The 21,050-nt window shown below is 44.4% G+C and overlaps 2 protein-coding genes across 2 annotated transcripts in view; one reads left to right on the top strand and one right to left on the bottom strand.

Annotated features, from left to right (window-relative positions):
* The window catches only part of SPG21 (SPG21 abhydrolase domain containing, maspardin), a 278,589-nt gene extending 259,283 nt beyond the window's left edge, over positions 1 to 19,306 (bottom strand). Inside the window, exon 1 of the mRNA XM_069222818.1 lies at positions 19,139 to 19,306. The gene's annotated coding sequence lies outside the window, so the exon portion shown is untranslated. The remainder of the gene's footprint in view (positions 1 to 19,138) is intronic.
* Positions 19,307 to 19,963: 657 nt separating this feature from the next.
* The window catches only part of CLPX (caseinolytic mitochondrial matrix peptidase chaperone subunit X), a 360,248-nt gene continuing 359,161 nt past the window's right edge, over positions 19,964 to 21,050 (top strand). The window contains exon 1 of the mRNA XM_069222819.1: positions 19,964 to 20,165. Within this exon, the coding sequence (XP_069078920.1) occupies positions 20,099 to 20,165 (67 nt within the window). The 5' untranslated portion in view covers positions 19,964 to 20,098. The remainder of the gene's footprint in view (positions 20,166 to 21,050) is intronic.

Below are 21,050 nucleotides of genomic sequence, written 5' to 3' on the forward strand. Positions count from 1 at the left end.
AGGAAATGCCAGCTGTGGATGCAAAGAAGCTGCTACTGGACAGTAGAAGCTGAAGGTTCTGCAGGAACGACAAGGGCTAGAGACTTCCCCTTTGGAGGATGGATCCCCCACGCTGTGGAGAGTCGTGCAGAAGTGTTTTCCTGAAGAAAACCGCCAACAAGCCTTGCTAGCTGCAAATCGTGCGGTTAGGGTTTTTGGATGTTGCTGCGGCCCAGGAGGGACCAGGATGTCGCCAATTGCGTCTGGGGACAGAGGGGGCATCGAGCAAGACAAGGAGCCCTCTCAGAAGCAGGCAGCACCCGCAGAAGTGCCGGAACAGGCACTACGAAGTGGAGAGAAACGGTGCTCACCCAAAGTCGCACAAGGGAGTCCCACGTCGGCGGAGGACAACTTAGGAGGTCGTGCAATGCAGGTTAGAGTGCCGTTGACCCAGGCTGGACTGTGCACAAAGGATTTCCGCCGGAAGTGCACGGAGGCCGGAGTAGCTGCAAAAGTCGCGGTTCCCAGCAATGCAGTCTGGCGTGGGGAGGCAAGGACTTACCTCCACCAAACTTGGACTGAAGAGTCACTGGACTGTGGGAGTCACTTGGACAGAGTTGCTGGATTCAAGGGACCTCGCTCGTGGTGCTGAGAGGAGACCCAGGGTACCGGTGATGCAGTTATTTGGTGCCTGCGGTTGCAGGGGGACGATTCCGTCGACCCACGGAGATTTCTTCGGAGCTTCTAGTGCAGAGAGGAGGCAGACTACCCCCACAGCATGCACCACCAGGAATACAGTCGAGAAGGTGGCAGGATCAGCGTTACAGAGTTGCAGTAGTCGTCTTTGCTACTTTGTTGCAGTTTTGCAGGCTTCCAGCGCGGTCAGCAGTCGATTCCTTGGCAGAAGGTGAAGAGAGAGATGCAGAGGAACTCGGATGAGCTCTTGCATTTGTTATCTAAGGAAATCCCCAAAGCAGAGACCCTAAATAGCCAGAAAAGAGGGTTTGGCTACTTAGGAGAGAAGATAGGCTAGCAACACCTGAAGGAGCCTATCAGAAGGAGTCTCTGACGTCACCTGCTGGCCCTGGCCACTCAGAGCAGTCCAGTGTGCCAGCAGCACCTCTGTTTCCAAGATGGCAGAGGTATGGAGCACTGGAGGAGCTCTGGGCACCTCCCAGGGGAGGTACAGGTCAGGGGAGTGGTCACTCCCCTTTCCTTTGTCCAGTTTCGCGCCAGAGCAGGGCTAAGGGGTCCCTGAACCGGTGTAGACTGGCTTATGCAGAAATGGGCACCATGTGTGCCCATGAAAGCATTTCCAGAGGCTGGGGGAGGCTACTCCTCCCCTGCCTTCACACCATTTTCCAAAGGGAGAGGGTGTAACACCCTCTCTCAGAGGAAGTCCTTTGTTCTGCCATCCTGGGCCAGGCCTGGCTGGACCCCAGGAGGGCAGAAGCCTGTCTGAGGGGCTGGCAGCAGCAGCAGCTGCAGTGAAACCCCGGGAAAGGCAGTTTGGCAGTACCCAGGTCTGAGCTACAGACCTGTGGGATCATGGGATTGTGCCAACTATGCCAGGATGGCATAGAGGGGGCAATTCCATGATCATAGACATGTTACATGGCCATATTCGGAGTTACCATTGTGAAGCTACATATAGGTAGTGACCTATATGTAGTGCACGCGTGTAATGGTGTCCTCGCACTCACAAAGTCCGGGGAATTGGCCCTGAACAATGTGGGGGCACCTTGGCTAGTGCCAGGGTGCCCACACACTAAGTAACTTAGCACCCAACCTTTACCAGGTAAAGGTTAGACATATAGGTGACTTATAAGTTACTTAAGTGCAGTGTAAAATGGCTGTAAAATAACGTGGACGTTATTTCACTCAGGCTGCAGTGGCAGGCCTGTGTAAGAATTGTCAGAGCTCCCTATGGGTGGCAAAAGAAATGCTGCAACCCATAGGGATCTCCTGGAACCCCAATACCCTGGGTACCTCAGTACCATATACTAGGGAATTATAAGGGTGTTCCAGTATGCCAATGTAAATTGGTAAAATTGGTCACTAGCCTGTTAGTGACAATTTGTAAAGAGAGAGCATAACCCCAGAGGTTCTGGTTAGCAGAGCCTCAGTGAGACAGTTAGGCACCACACAGGGAACTCATACATATAGGTCACAAACTTATGAGCACTGGGGTCCTGGCTAGCAGGGTCCCAGTGACACATAACAAACATACTGAAAACGTAGGGTTTTCACTATGAGCACTGGGCCCTGGCTGGCAGGATACCAGTGAGACAGTGAAAACACCCTGACATACCCCCACTTTTGGCCTGTTTGTGAGTGTAACAAGGCTAGAAAGAGGCTACTTTCTCACACATTCCTAATAGAAAATCAGTGTAACCATTTTCAACAAGATTATGGGAAGCATGAAAATAAACAAGCACTGGCAAAGCCAACCGATCCAACTTTTTTGTGAGTCTTTTGATTTCGTCAATGCAGGTCTTATTTTGACATGACTTTAGTAACACATTATTTTTTTTGGAGCTGCCAGGCCCTCATCATTGTAACAAACACTGCCAAAAAGAAAAAAAGGTTTTTGGTCTCAAAAACCAAACATTGCCACAAGTGGTGTGACAAAGGCCCATCAGCCCCCCCCCCCCCCTTTTAGGGGGCCCTTCAGCACAGCAGCAGCCCCGAGTGAGTCTGGGGGGGGGGGGGGGGGGGGGGGGGAGGACTTCATGTGCTTTGCAGGGGGCGGGCCCTCCAGTTTTGTTACACCACTGATTGCCACAGTAGTTCCGGGCACTGAACAAAACTACTTTGTATGCCAATATGCTCCTTGTGGAAAAGCAGTGTGCAATCACTCACAGGAAAGCCAGCCGATAGAGAGAGGAACGGAAGTTTAATAAAAACAAAATGCCTCTGTTAAAGCCAGACCTAATTAGGGACACCATTCTTAAAGAAAGTTATTAAAGTTCACCCATGGTATATGTCTTTGAATTAGTGGCTTTCATGAGTTCACAAGAACTTACAGAAATAGACCAGGACATCGTACTCCTGGAAAATATTTGTGAACTGTATCTTAGGACAAGCAAATATGTAGATTTGCTCATGTGAAAATCTGTCAAGCGTTTACAAGTTCACTTTCTCTCCAACCACCTTTTTCATATCCCTGGAAGAACTTCTACTTCTGCCATTGTCAAAAGTAAATTTGCAACCTTTCTCATTAAGGGAAAAGATTAAAAGAAAAGCTGGTGAAAATCCCTAAAACATGCAAATTAGTAGGTTTGCAAACTCTAAGGAATTCTAGCCCTGAAACTATTGCTTACTGCTTCCTCAGCAGCCCCAGTATGTACACCTGCAAAAAGGTGGCAAAATAAGTAAATTGCTATAGTAGGGATTGAAATTGCAAGTATTCAAGCCATACTACAAGAGTAGAACTGGCATAATCAGAGAGGCTATTATCAGACCTCTTCCATAATTAGTCGCCGCACTACATGGCACCAAAGGGACAAGTAGATTTTTTTAGAGGACAAGTAGATTTAATAAGCAACCTGCCTCATGGACAAGTAGATATTTTATTAAATTCGACACAGCTGAAAGTGATGAGTGATTCCAAGGTAACTGGGATGAAGACGCCAAGCAAATCTGACACCAAGCATCAGCAGGAGTGCAGTGTGCGACAAGATGTCAAATATTTGTCAAGACTCTGATGGAGGCAGGACAATCAGCGTCAGAAGGTGCAAGCTGTTAATTATACATGCTGGTTGGGAACTCAACCGAGACTGCTTTCAGAGAACTCTGACCAGATATCACAAACACATTGCAACATTGGGAAAACAATGACCTTTTGAAGAATTGCACCTTCAACTCTGAAGTGCAGTGATCATATTTAAGGATAAGATTAAACCAGGCTTGAGAGCCTTCTTAAAATTGGAATGGCTTTGTTCTGAAAAATACCTTGTTAAAGTAAAACCCTACAAAAGAGGTCAACACTTTTTTATTACAGGGATTTTAAAACAAATAAGTTGGGGAATGAAATGACTGTTTATTTTCTTAGAAAAAAAGGTTAAGTTCTACAGTCTGCGCACATGATTTTAATATGTGTTTTCAAATTGTTTATTTACAATACACATAATTTAGGGAGCCGTGAGGTATAAAGATCCACTAAGCTTGTTGTTTAGTGCTGGGTTGTATGTCTTTACTATTACAAGAGACAATAAAAAGTATCATTTTAACAAGCACATGAATCACGTCTGTGTGCTTGTTGCAACAGTAATTCACTGATTTATGATGCATTGTGGTACACGATCATGTATACCTCTGGTTTTTGGCCCAGATAATGATCATTCTATTTTTGTAGATAGTTACGGTCATTATGGAATGAGTGTTAGCTTTCCTAGAAGCCAGTAACTTATGACCAGGAAAACGAACAGATTTTTTCAGAAATATTTAAATCACTGGTAGGTTGTTTTAACCCAAATAATGCTCTCCTGAGCGACGGGAAGTGTCCATAGTACATTCTGTTTGATGCACTTGCACTGCTCCTATGAATCAATCTAAGGCTGCTTACTTAAATTTTAGCCTCCAAGTTCAAATTCCTTCACGTTTACAAAGCATTTTAAAATGTTCATTTTTACATTTTGCTTTTTTTTTTATTTATAAACACTTTATGAGTCTGTTAAGATTATTTTATTTAATTTATTAAATCAGTCCTGGCCCCATCTCAAAGTGTTTCTGATACTTTCAAGTTAAGATTATGAAACAGACTTCATTGGTAATAAATTGTAGTTTTGGTGTGTTCATCTACTTACTGCTGTTGCTTAAAGTCATACTGCAGGCCGCAGGCCATGTTAGGTAGAACAGGATGCTTCAATTGAGCTTGTAAAATGACATTCCACACATAGAAAAGTGAAGAATAAACTGCAAAACATTACATATCTCGGCTAGAAATTTTATTTAATTGAAAGTGATATTTAGTGACATCTGAAGTATAATGCCTGTGCACCCCGTTTAACCACAACTTATTCCTGATTGTCATACTTAACTTGCCTATAAGTCCCTAGTATATGGTGTAAAAAGTGTATACAGGGCCTGGAAATTAAATACCCCTTGTGTACTGCAGCACCTAAGGACTACCCTACACACACTATCTGTTGTAGTGTAACCCGATGTGCAACATGTCAAATTTGCCCTTTTTCAAACATAAAAATCTCCATTTTAAATATTAGTAAGGCATCCTCAATGTAAACCTTGTAGCCAACAAGGTAGGGTACATGGTATTTAAAACTGGCACATGTAGTTAAGTAACATTACCATGTGCCTGCAGTGACAAGGTCCTAAGTGCTATTTTCACTGTAGTAGGCCTAGCTGTCCCACGTAGAAAACCAGAGAGCAGAATAAAATACTAATACTGCTAACTAAGGAAAAAGGACCAGCTAGAATAATAATTAAATCAGTATTTTTTAGTAGTTTGAAGACGTTTGCTGTCTTGAAAGGCCCTGAAAAATGGCATTTTGGGTATGTTTTGCAGTCAAGCAAACAGGAACTACTGAAAAAGTGGCTAGGATTGGCCTGGGTATTTTTACCCGATTTGTAAGGACGTGTCTAGGATCACTAGCTAGTGAAAGGGATAAACCTGACACCTCCGGCATCCACATCAGAATACTTCCTGGACCTGCGAGACTGACCTGCTGTCTGTGACCTGAGAGGGGAACTGAAGGACTGGACCTGCTGCACCTGTAGCCAGAACAAAGATGTGGGCTCCACAGGCCAGTTGTCTGACCTCCTGTGTACATACAGAGAGGTCTTTTCCCTGAAGTACCCACCTGACTTGGACTGTGCTTTACTTTTGGCCTCTACCAGACATCCTGTGAGTCTTTAAGTGCCACCCTTGAGTTCCTAGGGGCTTTTCTTGGGACATAAAGAGTAAACCCGAAGATAAAATCTTTTGCCATGGTGAACCTGGTTGGTGTATCTGATCTGCGCTCCATTGCGGTCATCCTTAAACTGCACCTAGTCTATGGTTGTGGTCGACTGGGACCTATCACTTGTGCCATTTTCTCTTAAATCTTCATTTTAGTGTCATTTTGTTTATTAAATGTTACCAAATCGAATTAGAAAAATAGAATATTTGTTTTGTTTGGTACTGTTACTGTATTACTGTTTTGGTATGTTAGAAATACTTCACACATTGCCCTAACTTAAGCCGCTCTGATCTGTGGAGGGTTCATCCTGACAAGGGTAGTGATTTCTCCTTCAAGTGGGTAGTAACCAACTGCAAATAGATATCTAGTTTCTTCCAAACAGACCTTGTGGGTACAGACCTGAAGCTTATAGGGGCCCTGATAACATATTTGTCTCATTCATTAAAAGGCTAGATTCTTTTAACTTGGTTTCCCTTCATAATTTTAATTTTCTTTAATAAATGCTACAGTCTCCTTTCTAAGCATAGGTTTATTTTAAGAGTTTTAGATTATGCATTTTTAAATTAGCTGGTACTTAACTGGATACATACTTATTTTATTTTTTGCCACATGATTCACTGATTATTTTACTTTTGTAAAGAGGGACCAACGTTTTCTGTAACGAATGCGGTTTAGAATTAGGTCATTTTACACTGTAATAAATCAAATAAAATCTACTTTACCTTAAAATGATTTATAAGGATTGCTGCTCATCAAAACAATTTTAGAATCATCAATTTTCCTATGTAGAAGACTGAATTTTAGGGTGAAAATGTGCCACACATGTACTGTTGTCAGTTGCAGGGCCGTAAGAACCTAAGCATACTTTTAATTCTTATTGCTCAGGTTTCCATTGACACCGTTGTCTCCATGGACAAAATGTGCTGATAAAAAAAACACAACATATTTTTATTTCCTTCTTTGTAAAAGACACTGCAGAAAGAAGGCACGCCACTTCTTAAAAAGCCAGTTATATCACACTCGTTTAGAACAACATGTGACGCAAATAAAGAAAGCGTCTCTGTGTAGGAAAGTTTGCATTAATGCATAAATTAGGTAGACTAAAGCAAATTAATAAAATGTCCACATCAATACCTGGATGAGTATTTAGCATGCAAATGAGCTCTCATAAAATGATTGTGTTGTTTTGGTTTAACCCCTCCCACCCCATCCCGAGATAGATAGCTATGGGAGGTGAATCCTAGCTTGGAGATTACACTCAGAGTGATGTCAAATTCTAGGGGCGTTTTCAGCCTCTGATTCAGTCACTGCCTGATGGTGCCTAACTGGGACAATCTAAAGAAGTGAGGATTGATTAAGCCAACTGCCATTCAGTGCGTGACTATGCCCATCAGCTCTCCATGAGAGCAGCCTCTAATGAGCCCTGTGGTCTGCAGATGATTTTGGCCAGCAGCTCAGTTCTGTAGCTCCAAACAGCCCTCTAAAAGCCTGATAAGGCCAGGAGTTTGCAGCGCGCTCACTGCTGCTCAGCTATGCTGTGCCTGTTACTCCCTTTATTAAAATGTTTTCCCATTCCTTAGTATCACTGACAAGCTACCACAGCTAGAAGCCCATCGCAACCTGCTCATGCCACAGAGCAGTGCTTCAAATGGTGTGCAAGACCAGATAAAAAAAAAACTAAAAAAAAAAACACTCTTATTTGGTATCCTGTGCAAGAGACTATCCTGCCTCACTGTCACAGGGACAGGCTGCATGGCAATGCAGCAGCCTCCCAGCAGGAGCAACTAAGGCTAGTGAGATATGACAAACTGCTGCTTACTGTCCAACAGTAATACTCTGGAGGAGATGACAGTTTAGGAGTGCCTTGAAAACTCTTAAACTAGGTACTTATGAACAACTCAAAAGCAAATAAAGTTGCAACTGATAGACATTACAGTTTTATGTGAGTGTGAAAAACAAGAACTCACAGTACAAGAAGCGACCAGAGATGGGGCCAGGAGTGTCATTTGGGTTGAACTGCAAGGTCAGTCAAAATTGGCTCAGTTTAGATTTGTGTTACTTTATTGGCAGATGTTAAAGCTAGAAAAATGTTTTCATCATAAAATCATAACAAGCAGCCTCAAAAACTGTAAGCTGCCTGGGTATTTCTAAAAGAACACAATCACAACCCATGAGAGCAAGCAAAGAAAACTACACCCAAGTTTTGATTAATTTATTTTATAGGTCCTACAGATGTGAACTTGCGGATTTTCAAATATGAATGGCAACAGCTTTAGAGAGCCTGGCTCCTCAAAAGAAACCCAGCATGCCTAATGATTATCACACGACAGAAGACATTTTTAACATGATATTTCAAATGTACAAAATTAGGGAATCTTTCTCTTTTTCACATTCTTATCGTCCCCTTCTCCCCCATTCTCTATTTCGCTGTCTATCCTTTTTCTCTACTTCTATTCCTTATCTTGCATCACCTCTCACTCTGAACCTTGATAACAACTGAGGACTAATGTTAATCCCAGGAAGGCACTAGGGAATGAATTACTGGCCGCTTCAGCAAAAAATTCCTAAGAAGTCTAGAAACTACTGCATTGTGTTCCTTGTATCTCCTTTCCCGAAAGCTCTGATAGTTGAAACTGCCTTGCCCTAAACAAAAAAATTAAAAAAAAATACTTTAAGGAAATCTTATGTCTTTAATGGATCGCATGCTGCTGGGTCTAATGATCTAGAACACCAGGAACAAAACAACCCCAATGTCTAACATAGCACTTCAGAGTGACTGGACATTTGGATTCCTGAATGGACAAGACTACCACTTCAGAGCAACCTAGAACATGTAGATTCATCCTTTCACGTCCCAGGCCCCCAGATGAAGATATGTTAATGGTGGCCTGTCTAGAACTTGACTCAACAAGGGAGATGGCTCAAAAGAAAAACACCCAGCAGGAAACAACCAGGAGTGCTTCTGCATGGTCCACCAATATCTTCGGAAGGACCTTTGGCATTAGAGGTATTAGAAGAAAGGTGCAAAGACGCCCTTGAGGCAAGAAATCAAGAAAGCATCTATTGTCCGAGCATTCAGGGTTGGCAAAAAGCTGCAAAAATGGGGAAGTCCAGCATTCTTCTTGGAAGCAAAGAGGTCCAACTAAGGAGACCCAAACCTTTCCACCATTTGCTAAATACCCTGCGATGAAGAACAACAGTAGCCGAGGACAGCAAAGTGCGGCTCAGGTGTCCCACATGCAAACAATCCATCCCGGAGAGATATATTACAGATACTCTCTGCCGACAAGCAGATTGGTCAGTCAAAAGCACTATGGATGAGGACACTGTAATGCTGGCCCTAACCACTTGATTGTCTGGCGGAAGGGGGAATGCCCGATTGAGAAGGTCTAGGGAAAAATTTTCCCGGACCAGTTGGATTGTCTTCAACTCCTACTTTGAAAGAAACTAAGGACTGCACTTGCCCTGCACCTGTCTCCCAGTGTGGTCCTTCAGTCCTTACCTCTGGTGTCTGTCATAATCGCAGCTCAGGAGTGATAAAGAAAGGAAGGACCACTGGTTAGAGATTCTGCTTGAAGCCACCACTGCAAATTCTGACAAACATGGAGAAAAACTGACAACAGCCAATCGAAATCCTGAAACCACGGAGCCCAGTGAGTCATGAGGTGATGAACTAGAGGCTACAAATGTACCAAGCCCAAAGGACTATTGTTAGAATAGACAACATATCCCCCTGAACCCTTAACCATTCTCTCATCAAGGCTTGAGGTCTTCCTAGCAGAGTTGTTAGGTGAGACTGGAGCTTCCGGAGCTTCCATTCCCTTTGGTCAGGTAGGAAAATCTCTCCTTAAGATATATTGAAACTGACACCGATGTACTTAATAGTACTTAAAGGCTCAGAACTGGACTTTTCCATGCTCAAAGGAAAGCCCGATCTGGTCAACATTTTGCAAAAAATACATGAAATCTTCTGATGCCTTATAAAGAGAATTAGAAACAATCAGTCAATCATCAAGGTAAAGAAATATTCTAATACCGTCAAAATGAATGATACTCGCCACTGGTGAACGCAACATTGTGAACACGCCTGGAGCTGAAGCCACACCCAAAGGGAGAACATTGAACTGGAAGTGGCTGTAGTTGATACATAAGTGGAGATAGTTCTGAAACTGCATGTGCATAGGTACATGCAGGTTGGTGTCTCTCAAGTCTATAGATGTAACGACATTGTCCTAAACTGGCCTGAAGCTGCTGGAAGTTTTTTGTACCAGGAAGACAATAAAGTAGCAGCCCCTCAACCTCTCGGATCCTGGTACTGGGAAAAATGCAGCTATGTCCAATAAGTCTTAGACTCCCGGCAACAATGACCACTGTTGGGCCAAATATTTCGAAAAAGGAGTTCAACAAATAAATAAATAAATAAATAAAATGAGGTGATATGGAAAACTTGACTGTACTATGCACACCAGGCTGCTGAAAAATTGAAAACTCTTCCTCCCATCTGGCTGGGAACAGGTTTGACATACTCATGCCTTTGGTGCTTGAGAATTGTTAATTGAAGAAGCAGGCTCCGGCTGGGTTTTGTCTCCACCTGGGAACCCCTGCCACCACCCCCGACTTGAAATGTCTGACTTGGTTGCTGCAGCTGGCCCAAAAGCTTTTCTGAATCCAAACTCTTTCTAAAGCTGGTTTCACAGGAATCAGAAGCTTTGAATCTTCCACAGACGTTTTGAGTAGTTCTTCCAGCTGCTGGCTTAGCAGCTTAGCCCCTAATGAAGAGATATGCATAAGTTTATTCCTTTGAGACAGGACAGATTTGCATGAGACCAGCCACAAATGCCTCCATACAGCAACGGCTACTCCTGAAGCCCCTGCACCCAGTGCGTCAAAAGGCATTTCCGCAAAGAATCTTATTTGCTGTTCCATAATCAAAATCATATACCCTCCCCCATTCTCTTCAAAATGTGCTGGGCCCCGGGAACAGGGGTCCACGTGGCTGAAACAGTTTGTGGGGGGGGCACCATACCCCCCTCCTCTTCAAAAACGCACAGAGTCCCAGGGGATGGGGTCCTGGGGCTAAAAAATATAAATAAAAAAACGGCTTAAGCAGGGGGGGCACACATTCCCCCTCTCCAAAATATAGACCCCCACCCCCTGCCACCTGCACTGGGCCCTAGTCCACCAGCAAGCCTAGAGTGGGTCAGGGCATTCCTACCCTGGCCCCTTGCATCTCTCTTTTTTTTTTTTTAGATGGCTGCCACCACTTCCTGGTTGAGGTGGTGGCAGTCAACTGAATCTCAGCTTGAGATCTATTGGGTTCCTTGGAGACTCAGTGTACCTAAACATAAAATAGTTTTTGCAGCATTAATTGCTCAAAAACTAATTAACTGATTTATACCAAATTACAAAAAAGCACTTTTTTTCTGAACCTAGATCTAGCTTTCTGGCAAATTTGGTGTAAATTATTTCAGCAATTTAGGCTGTGTTTAAAGTTCCTATGGGAAAATGTATTTTGGGACCCCCCCTTTTCTTCCCCTCAGCCCCTGCTTTATGAATCACCCCAAAATATTCCATTGGCAAACTAGGCAAAATAAGAGAACCTTCTTTGGAAAGTTTTGTGGAGCAGTGCCAAAGTTATTAGGAACACAAACAATGCATTTCCTATGAAAACACTATCCTAACTATAATTACCCAGTGGTCACTTAAAAAAACTAAAGATTACAGGGAAGTTCTACTTAGGTTCTGAATTAACTCACACAAAACCATAGAAATCCAGCACTCATAGTGAGTTGTTTCAAGTAACTATAACTCGTGCCCTACAGTAACTAGAACTCACACCCCCGCCATGCATAATTTTTCCTTTAATAATTAATTTGACTGCTAAGATTTTATTTGTATTTTTAATGATGTTATAGAAGTTGTCATGAGTACTGTAATATCTGGGGTAAATAGCAGTGCATGGCGATGGCGTGAGATATAGTTACCTTAGGGCGCTAGTTATAGTTACTTGAAACAACTAACTATGACTGCTTAATCTGTTCATATTATGGTAAGAGATTCTTACTATTAAAAAGAACTCCCAACCATGGTGTTACGTTTTAAATATTGAGTTGTGCTTCTCCAGACCAATCACTCTTAAACAATACTGTCTACCAGTATGGATGACATGACTCCTAAACCTTGTAGTCCTCGGTCCTATGCAACATTTCCTATACACTGAATTACACACCTATGATTGACTGTCTTTGTGTAATGGGTGTGTGATGTAAAGTGTTTCGACATCCTACACTGGTATGAGTGGCACTATAAAAATAACTAACTGCATCTGAGAGAGAGTGGTAATGGAGACTTGAGGGGCACAGTTAAAGGTTGATAGTGAGGTAATCCGTGGCAAAAGGTGGTCATTGGGCAAAGCCAACAAACATTGTTGCACTGGTCACCACCAGTGTAAGCCAGCCCTGTACATATTTTATGTTACTGTGGGAGGGTGGCCGTCCTCTCCCCGGACAGTTTGATCTCCAAGGACCCCATCCCCCAGGGAGCGGCCTCAAAATATATATATTTTTTTTTTTTATGTGGGAGGGGAGCAGCGCACCCTTCCCCCACTCGCGAGCAAATCTCAGTCCCAGGAACCTCATCCCCCGGGACCCAGTTGTGTCACCAGGGTGCCCCCGCCACTGGGCACCCAGTCTCCACCACTGGAGACCGGAGGGGAGCCCGAATGCCCCTGTGGCAGCAGCTTGCTTTCAGCAGGCGAGAGCGGTTGAAGCTCCTGCCAAGTCAGAGGAAACAAGACATAGCAGGAGCCAGCCCTGGGGGGTGACAGTCCCCAGGGCTGGTGGGCCACGACGGACCACTTTTATACTTTCAATTTAACCCCGGGAAGGTGGTGGTCCCCGGGGCTGCGCCGCCTAACTCCCCTTACCCCCAATTCCTTCCTCCGCCATCCCTCCCCACCCCCAAATATATACGAAACAGCCCCAAGGAGGTGGTGGTCCCGGGGCACGTCCGCAGGACCCCTCCCCCATTATAATTAACACATTTTGCCCCAGGGAGGTGGTGGTCCCATCCCCAGGGCATAAAAAAAGCCCAGGAGGGGGGCCTTGTGCACCCCCTTCCTTTATTTTGTATATGCCAACCGGAACCTGGCCCACCTGGGAACAAGCGTGGGAGACCGTGCTTGGTTTTTTCAAAATTATTTTTGCCGTGAATTTGCAACGTCGTCTGCCGACACTACCTGGTTGAAGTGTTGCCAATCAATCAGATCTCAGTACGAGATCAGGAGTATTTGTGAAGCCTTCGACCCTCTAGACATCTATATATTTTTTTTCTTTTAATATCTCGTAAACTACTGAATGAATTCATACCACACAACAAAAAGGCTTCTTTCTGGACCAAAAGCTACCTTTATGCCAAATTTGGTGTAATTCCGTCCAGCAGTTCGGGCTGTAGTAGTGTTCAAAATCCCTATGGGAATTAAATGGGAAACCCACTTTTTGAACCCCCCCCCCCTTTCTTGGCCCCTGCTTGACGGATCACCCACAAACTTCCCAAGTACAAGAATATTCTCAGGAACACTTTCTTTGCAAAATTTCATGAATATTCATCAAATGGAGCCAAAGATATAGGAAAGTAAAAAGAAAATGCTTTTTCTATGGAAACATGACCTTAACAATAACTACTTACCGGCGAAAACCAGTAGGTAAAATAAATTATATATATATATATATATTTTCACTCGCGTTCTAAGGTAACTATAACTCACACCCTCGCTATGCACAGTTTTTTCTAGAAATAATTTGAATGCTAATGTTTCAATGATGTTATAGAAGTTGTCATGAGTGCTGTAATATCTGGGGTAATTAGCAGTGCATGGCGAGGGCGTGAGTTATAGTTACCTTAGGGTGCGAGTTATAATTACTTGAAATAACGAACTACAACTTCTGAATTTCTATGGTTTTGTGTGAGTAAATTCAGAACCTAATTATAACGGCTCTATAACCTTTGGTACTTTCAGTGAATCTCTAGAGTTTTTTTTTTTTTTTTTTTTAAGTAAAGTAATTTTAATTGCTATATTTTAATCCAACCACTGGGTTGGCTGCAGGCCCTGCGGCCAAGCCCCTATAATCACCCAAACCCACGTAGCGCATGGCCAAAGCAGACCAAACCCTGCAAACAACCCTCTAAAATCACCCAGCCCTGCAGTGGGCATTGCCTTCATCAGTGCGTAGTGGAGGGTTGGCCACAGGGCTTGCCTTGCAGCCAACTCCCTATAACCTCACAACCCCACGGTGCGCTCTGCCTTCGCACGTACCAGGCAGGGTTGGGTTTAAGCAGCAAGTGACAAAAAAGAACCTACTTCTCACAGTCACTCCGTGAGACATTATGCTCGAAAAAGGCAAGGATGCAAACACCTCCATCAAGGATAACAGATGACTTTACAAGGTGGAAATGCAGAAAAAAATAAAAACACACTTGCTTTGTCTTGGCCATGTGCACGATGTTAGGCTGATTAGCACTTTACAGAAGTGGTGCTTCAACGTGGGCACCTGCTTTTTATCTGAAAGTGCTTGACACTTAGGCTTAATTACTGTAAAATGAGAATTGTGCCAGAATTAATTCTGCCATGCGTATTTATCAAAGAAGAGGACACTGTTTTTGCATGCAGGGAAACAGATTAAAAATCAGCTTTCTGCAAGCAAGAGCTGTTTGACAGCCCCCATTGCAGAAAGGGGTGTTATGTTTGTTTTTGCTTGGTGGGAGCTGTCAGCTCCCACCAAGCAAAAGCAAAAGAAAAGAACTATCTCCAGAGGGTGGGCACCTAGGAGGAAGCAGGAGCTGGTCCTGCGAGGAGGCGCCCCCCAGGGCCATCTATGGCTCCATGAGGGGGGCAGTGCGGCCCACACCTCAATCTTTAAAATTTTGCCCCAGGGAGGTGGTGGTCCCTGGGGCTATGGGTTCGTGACAGACCCACCTGCTTCACTTTAATTTAATTCCCGGGACCCCACCGTATTTTCAAAGCATTTTGCCCCAGGGTGGTGGTGGTTCCTGTGAGGTGAGAGGGGGCTATGCTCCCCTCCCCGCATAATATACAAAAACTTAGCCCTGGGGAGGTTGCTGTCCTTGGGGACCGGGGGGTCCCTACTATTATCAATGTATCTAGCTTCAGGAGTTGGTAGTCCCCTGGGCACATCACACAACACCAGCCCCCCCCCCCCCCCCCCCCCCCCACACACATTTTTATTTTTTAGGCTCAGGGGTAGATGGAGGTCCTGATAGCTATTAGAAGCCCTAGGAAAGAAGCCACATGCACCCCCTCCTTTTTCTGCCCCCGAGACCTGGCTCAGCATGGAGCAAAAAAAAAAAAAGAAAAGGAGTGGGAGAACCAACTTTCTTTTTTTTTTAAATCTCAGAAAAATCTGCTGATCCGCCCGTAGATTGTTCTGATATATATATATATATATATTTTTTTTTAATGCTTTTTAGTCCTGGTGGGCTCGCTGGGGGACCCTTGTACCAAGGCTAGGGGCATCCCTAACATGGCCCCTTTTCTTTTTCTGTTTATGTTTGTTGTGGAATTCGGCTGAAGCAGAGTTCCAAAATGGCTGCCAACACTTCCTTGTTGAAGTGTTGTCAGCCAATCAGATATCAGCAAGGGGAACAGTTGGGTCCTCGGAGGATCCGCATCCCTAGATATCTATATTTTTTAACCTTTAATAACTCATAAACTACTGAATCGATTTGCACCAAATTACAAAAGGTGCACAAAGATCTAGCTTCCAGCCAAATTAGGTGTAATTCCATTCGGAGGTTTGGTGAGGCTGTTTTTTGAATTGTAAGATTGAAAATGCAACTTTTAGAAAGTGGGCATTTTCTTGCTTAACCAATCTGTGCCTCTGCCTGCCTGTGGAATACAAGTCTGGGTCAGGATGACAGTTGGGTTGTTTGTGAATTCTCTTTAGACAGTCACACAAAGGGACCTGAGGTGTGCCCTGCATTTCCTGATGGGTCTTCCTGAGCTAGAGTGGTGGAAGGAGCTGACATTTGCACCTGAATAGGGCTGCGTCTGTCCTTTCACAAAGCAGTCTCCAACCCCCTGGAGTGTGTCTGGGGTCAGAGCAGGTAAGGCAGGGTCCTGTGCACTACAAAGAGTTTTCTTTGAAGTTTGCCTACTTCAAACCCCACCTCTGACCCCATAAAGTTAGAATCCTTCTGGACTGAGGACCTTCTGCCAAGAAAAAGAGCTGGATACTGTAGGAGGGGCTTCCACTCTGCCTGTTGCTTTGTTGTGCTGGCCTGCTGATTCTGTCCTGGGAGTGAAAGGTTTGGACTTTACTTTCCACATTCTGCTTCCAAAGCCTCTCCAAGGGCTTGGACTGAGCTTGCCTCCTGTTAAGAAGTCTCAGGGACATCAAAGGCTTCATCAGCCAGCACTTGGGCTCTCTTGCTGAGAGTCCTGACTCGTCAAGTGGTGCCAACTCCAGTTCCTGAGCCCCTGGGCGTGAGTTTTAGTGTAACAAAGAAGAAACAAGCACATTTATTCCAAATTGACTTCGGAACAGGCACCGCTGTCCAACATGGTGGTGGTGTTTTTTTTTTTTAGTTGGCTGCATCTATGGCGACAGTTGATGAATCTTCACAAAATGTCGCCAAAACAGTTGACGCTCACGTCAGCTGCTGTCTGGAAAGTTTTGGGGTGATCCATCAAACGGGGGCCAAGAAAAAAGGATGGGGGTCCAAAAGCTTGTTTTCCCCATGTTAATTCCAATAGGGTTTTTGAACAGGTCTACAGCCCGAACCACTGGACAGAATTACATCGCCTGCGGCAGAAAAGTAGCTCTTGGTCCAGAAAGTGCCCTTCTGTCATTTGGTGTAAATCCGTTCAGTAGTTTTTGGGCTATTAAAAAAATTCACATTGTGTGTATAGGGATGCCAAGGCTCTGTGAATCCTCCTAATCTCTGCTGAGATCAGGTTGGCTGCCAACACTTCAACAAGCAAGTGCTGATAAAAAATAAATAAGAGAAGGGGCCAGGGTAGAGACACCCTGACCCCCTGGCTCTGATGCTGAGGTCCCATAGGGACAACCCTCCCCCAAATGGAAAAATAACTCTTTTTGTTTTAATTTTTGCCGTGCAATTTGCGTTGGGGTCGCAAATCCACAGCAAAAAATGTAAAAAAAAAAAAAAAAAAAAAACACATGTGCAGTCTTGTGCTTGTTTTAATAAAGTCCTGGGGGCACATGAAAAATAAAGGATGGGCACACAGGGTTTCCCCTCCTAGGGCATTTTCATGCCCAGGGGACTGCAACCTCTGTGGGACAAATCATTAAATTATTGCAGGGGGGGGCCCCACCCCCCCCCGCCCTCCTGGAGCCACAGAGACTACCATCTCCCTGGGGCAACCATTGTATTATATGAGGGGGGCAGCCCCCTACCCCACCCACAGCCCTGGGGACCTCCTGGAGCCAATTATGGCCCTGGGGACGCCACCCCACAGGGCCGGCTCCTGCTATGTCCCAGGGTACCCACTCTCAGAACACCGCTGTTTGCTCAGACTTGGAGGGAGCTTTGACAGCTCCCACCAAGTCAGAGCACACACTTCGCTCCCAGCAAGAGAGAGCTGTAAAACAGCTCTCGCTTGCTGGGAGTGGAGGTTTCCTCAGTTTCCCTGCTTGCAAACATGCAGGCAGAGAAACAGAGGAAACAATTGCTCTCACAGACAGGGAGCTGCATGTTTAGCAGCTCCCTGTCTGTGAAAGCAATGCTGGCTCTCTCAGGAGGCAGGGAACTGGCTGGGGTCGCAAGGGGCATTGAGGCTCTCCCCGCAGTTCCACTGCACACTGGGTGTCCTGAAGGGACCCCAGGAGAGATGGCTTGGTGGGCCCCAGAGGATAGGGTCTCTGGGGCAGAAATCAGCCCAGGGAGGGGGCTGTGTGGCCTCCCCCCGCAAAAATAAAATATTTTATAAGGCCAAGCCCTGGGGCTGAAATCTGCCAAAGGGGGGGAGGCGGTGACTCACTTCCTCCATTTAATGAAGGCTGTGCACCCAGGGGATGGGGTCCCTGAGGCCAAGATTGGCCCAGGGAGAGGGGCCATGTCCCCATCCCCACTGAATTGTAGTGGGACTGGGAAAGATTGGAGAATGGTTGATTTTTGGTGGTGCTAACCCAGGTCAAAAAGTTTCAAACATTACTTTAAATTGTTGGATTAGGACAACTATTGTATTGGCATATTCTCTGTCTAAGGTCCTGAAGGAATACAGAGAAGATCTACTAGGGGGGTAGCAGCCGTTTGGGCTGAGGCACAAGGGGCCCCTTTGTCTCAATTTTTTGAGCAGCAACTTGGGCTTCAGCTCATAGATTTGGCAATAGCTATCGAATCTGGTATATAATGAAGGAGAAATCTTTTTTTTTTTTGGGGGGGGGGGGAATATGGTAAATGTATTGTTTTCTTCATAAATTTAGTTTTTTGTGTACTAGTTAGAAAAGAATAAGAGTAATCTCTGTGCAGTTCCTTAAGACAGTTTAGTTTGGATAATCCCAAATAATGAGATTTAATGGAGAGTCACCAAGCATTCCTGTGCAAAAATGATCTCTCGCCCAGTAAGGACAGGGTTGAGAAAGGAGAATAAGGAGGTAACACCTAGTTTGTGGCGCCTCTTCAAATGTTTTAGGAATTTAATGTTAGAAAAATGAAGCAAATTAGATAAAGACATAAACGCATCAGGTTCGTTATAACTTTTTTTATGTCTCTTTTTAAAAAATTACAATGCACAAAAGGAAGAGGCTCATGAGCCAAACTAATTTGCCCACTCACAATAAAATGTCTCTTAAAAAGAAATACCACACATAAGCATTACAAGTGTGAAAATATCACACATACTGAACACTTGGCAGTTATACTTCACTTCGCAAGCTATGCTCAGGGCAAGTAAATATCCCGATGCTAGTGCCAATGTGTTATGCGGTCTCTGTCTTAATTAAAAATATATATAATAAATCCTTGGCGGTCTCACAACATAAACCATAAAAGTCAATACTTCCACGTTCCAACTCCCAAGAATTATAATTAATCCTTCACTTATTTGCTTGCTTGCTTGTTAAACCAGATTATCACACAATCTTCTCCCGTTCCACTTTTTTTTATTTATTTTTTATTTAGTCCATTTATAACACCTGTCACCTGGTTTCACAGTCGCGCAAAAATTTCCGCATTAAACGAGTTTACACGAGCCTTACCTCCCACCTCCTGAAACAGAAGTTAATAGCAAGTTTGCTTTCTTTTGGCAATTTTGTGTTCCGCTCCAACAGCTTCCGTCAACATGTATAGGACTCCAACCAATAAGTGAAGGTACGGCGGGGAAATCAGAAAGCTAACTGATACGGATTGACAAACGAAGAGGCGTTACTAAGAGGAAAGGAACATGCGCAACACAACAACTGCAATTGGTTAGACAATATGACCCCACCCCCCCCATAACAGGAACGGTCTTACTACCCGGAAGAAAAAATATTTCCGATCCGGAAGCGATCGTACAGATGTTCCGTACATAGTCGCCCGGTTCTTGTTTATCTCCATGACGGGGGTATTTTGCCTGCAAATGGAAACTAAAGGAGGACTATATCACACAAGTACCTCAACAAAAAAGAGAAGTGGCGGCCATTTGTGAATGATGCTCTTTACTAGTCTTTGTAACCGCTACTCGAAGATAAATCAAACATACAATATTTTTGAAAATATTGATAGTGTTATAAATATTTAAAATGTAAGAGTTCGTAAAACGCTGTGAAAATGGCGTCCATATTAAAAGTGTATACATTAAAAATAACAGTAAAATCGAAAACTAAACAGTCGAGAGATCTGGAAAGTAATAACGACTCTCTTCAATTATTACAATTGCCGTCCCTATACACTGAACATACACAATAATATGACTCACTTCAAGGTGGCTACCAAGCTTCTCCGAGGTACAATAACGCAGCATTTCGCTACCCGCTGTTTGCTATGGACGGACGGGCCTCTTTCGTGCGCCGTGATGGAGGAGTGACGTAGGCCTGACGTCATACAGCTGACAGGTCAGGACTGTCGCTCCCGGGGTGGTTCAAGGCACAGTGGAGAGGAACTGCGCGTCACTACGGGCGGCCAAGAAAGAACCACCTGGGGGTCGACATCTCGCTACTGCGAGGCCCAAGCGGGCCATGGCCTCTTGCCGCGGCTCGAGCGCGGCCCGCATTCTCTGTTCTTCACTAGCCCCGACACAGAGAGGTGATATGGTCATCTTGTGACACGAGTCCCTAATATATTTGTTTTGTATTATTGTTATTATTAGTATACTAATGGCGATGCTAATCTACGGTGCTCAAGGAGAACTCTCTAGAAGTGTGTATGTGTAGAGGGAGAGCTGGTTCGTCAAAAATGTTAAGGGCTGTGGTAGAGTTTATGCGGATGTAAAGGCTTTTTTGATGTGCTCATGAGTGACTAGAAAACCTAGCGAAAGTGTTAAAAGGAGCCACTGTTGGAATCCAAGTTGCGGAAAGGGACAGCTTTTCGTCTGCGAACTGATACAGTAGTAATTATATTGTGTGTGTGTCCAAACGTGAATGTTATCATAAGTTTCGAACGGGGACAGAAAATGGGCGCTGGCACCAACATAAGAATAACCCCTATTAGCGAATCAGATAACTAACAAAAAGAGACTGTCCCACATTTGCAAATAGGACATTTTTGATCCTGTAAACACACACTGTATCATTGTTTTGCAAGTATGGGAGACTGCACGCATTTGTGCTTGTCACAGCAGTTTGTGGTAATGCTAGGTAAATCAACAGTACAGACTACCCCAGACCATAATACGGCCCCACAAGCAGCCAAAAACTGGCTCACGCAGTGACCTGTTAAACCAGCTCTTCGGGCACTGCCTGATTGCCCTCTAGGCCAGGCCAACCCAGGATGTAATGCGGGGTACAGTAAAATGATGGTTCAACTCAAGATTTCCATGAAAACATAAAGGATTGGGTAATTAATGTTGTAGGGTCACAACAGAAACCATGTTCCATTTAGCGCAGTAAGGTGCTATAAGAGCAGGGCCACCCGAATTATGTCATTCTGCTTGCATGAAATTACGAGTGTGACACATTTGTCACATGATCA

This window comes from Pleurodeles waltl, chromosome 3_1, assembly GCF_031143425.1.
Source record: "Pleurodeles waltl isolate 20211129_DDA chromosome 3_1, aPleWal1.hap1.20221129, whole genome shotgun sequence".
NCBI classification, from domain to species: Eukaryota; Metazoa; Chordata; class Amphibia; order Caudata; family Salamandridae; genus Pleurodeles; species Pleurodeles waltl.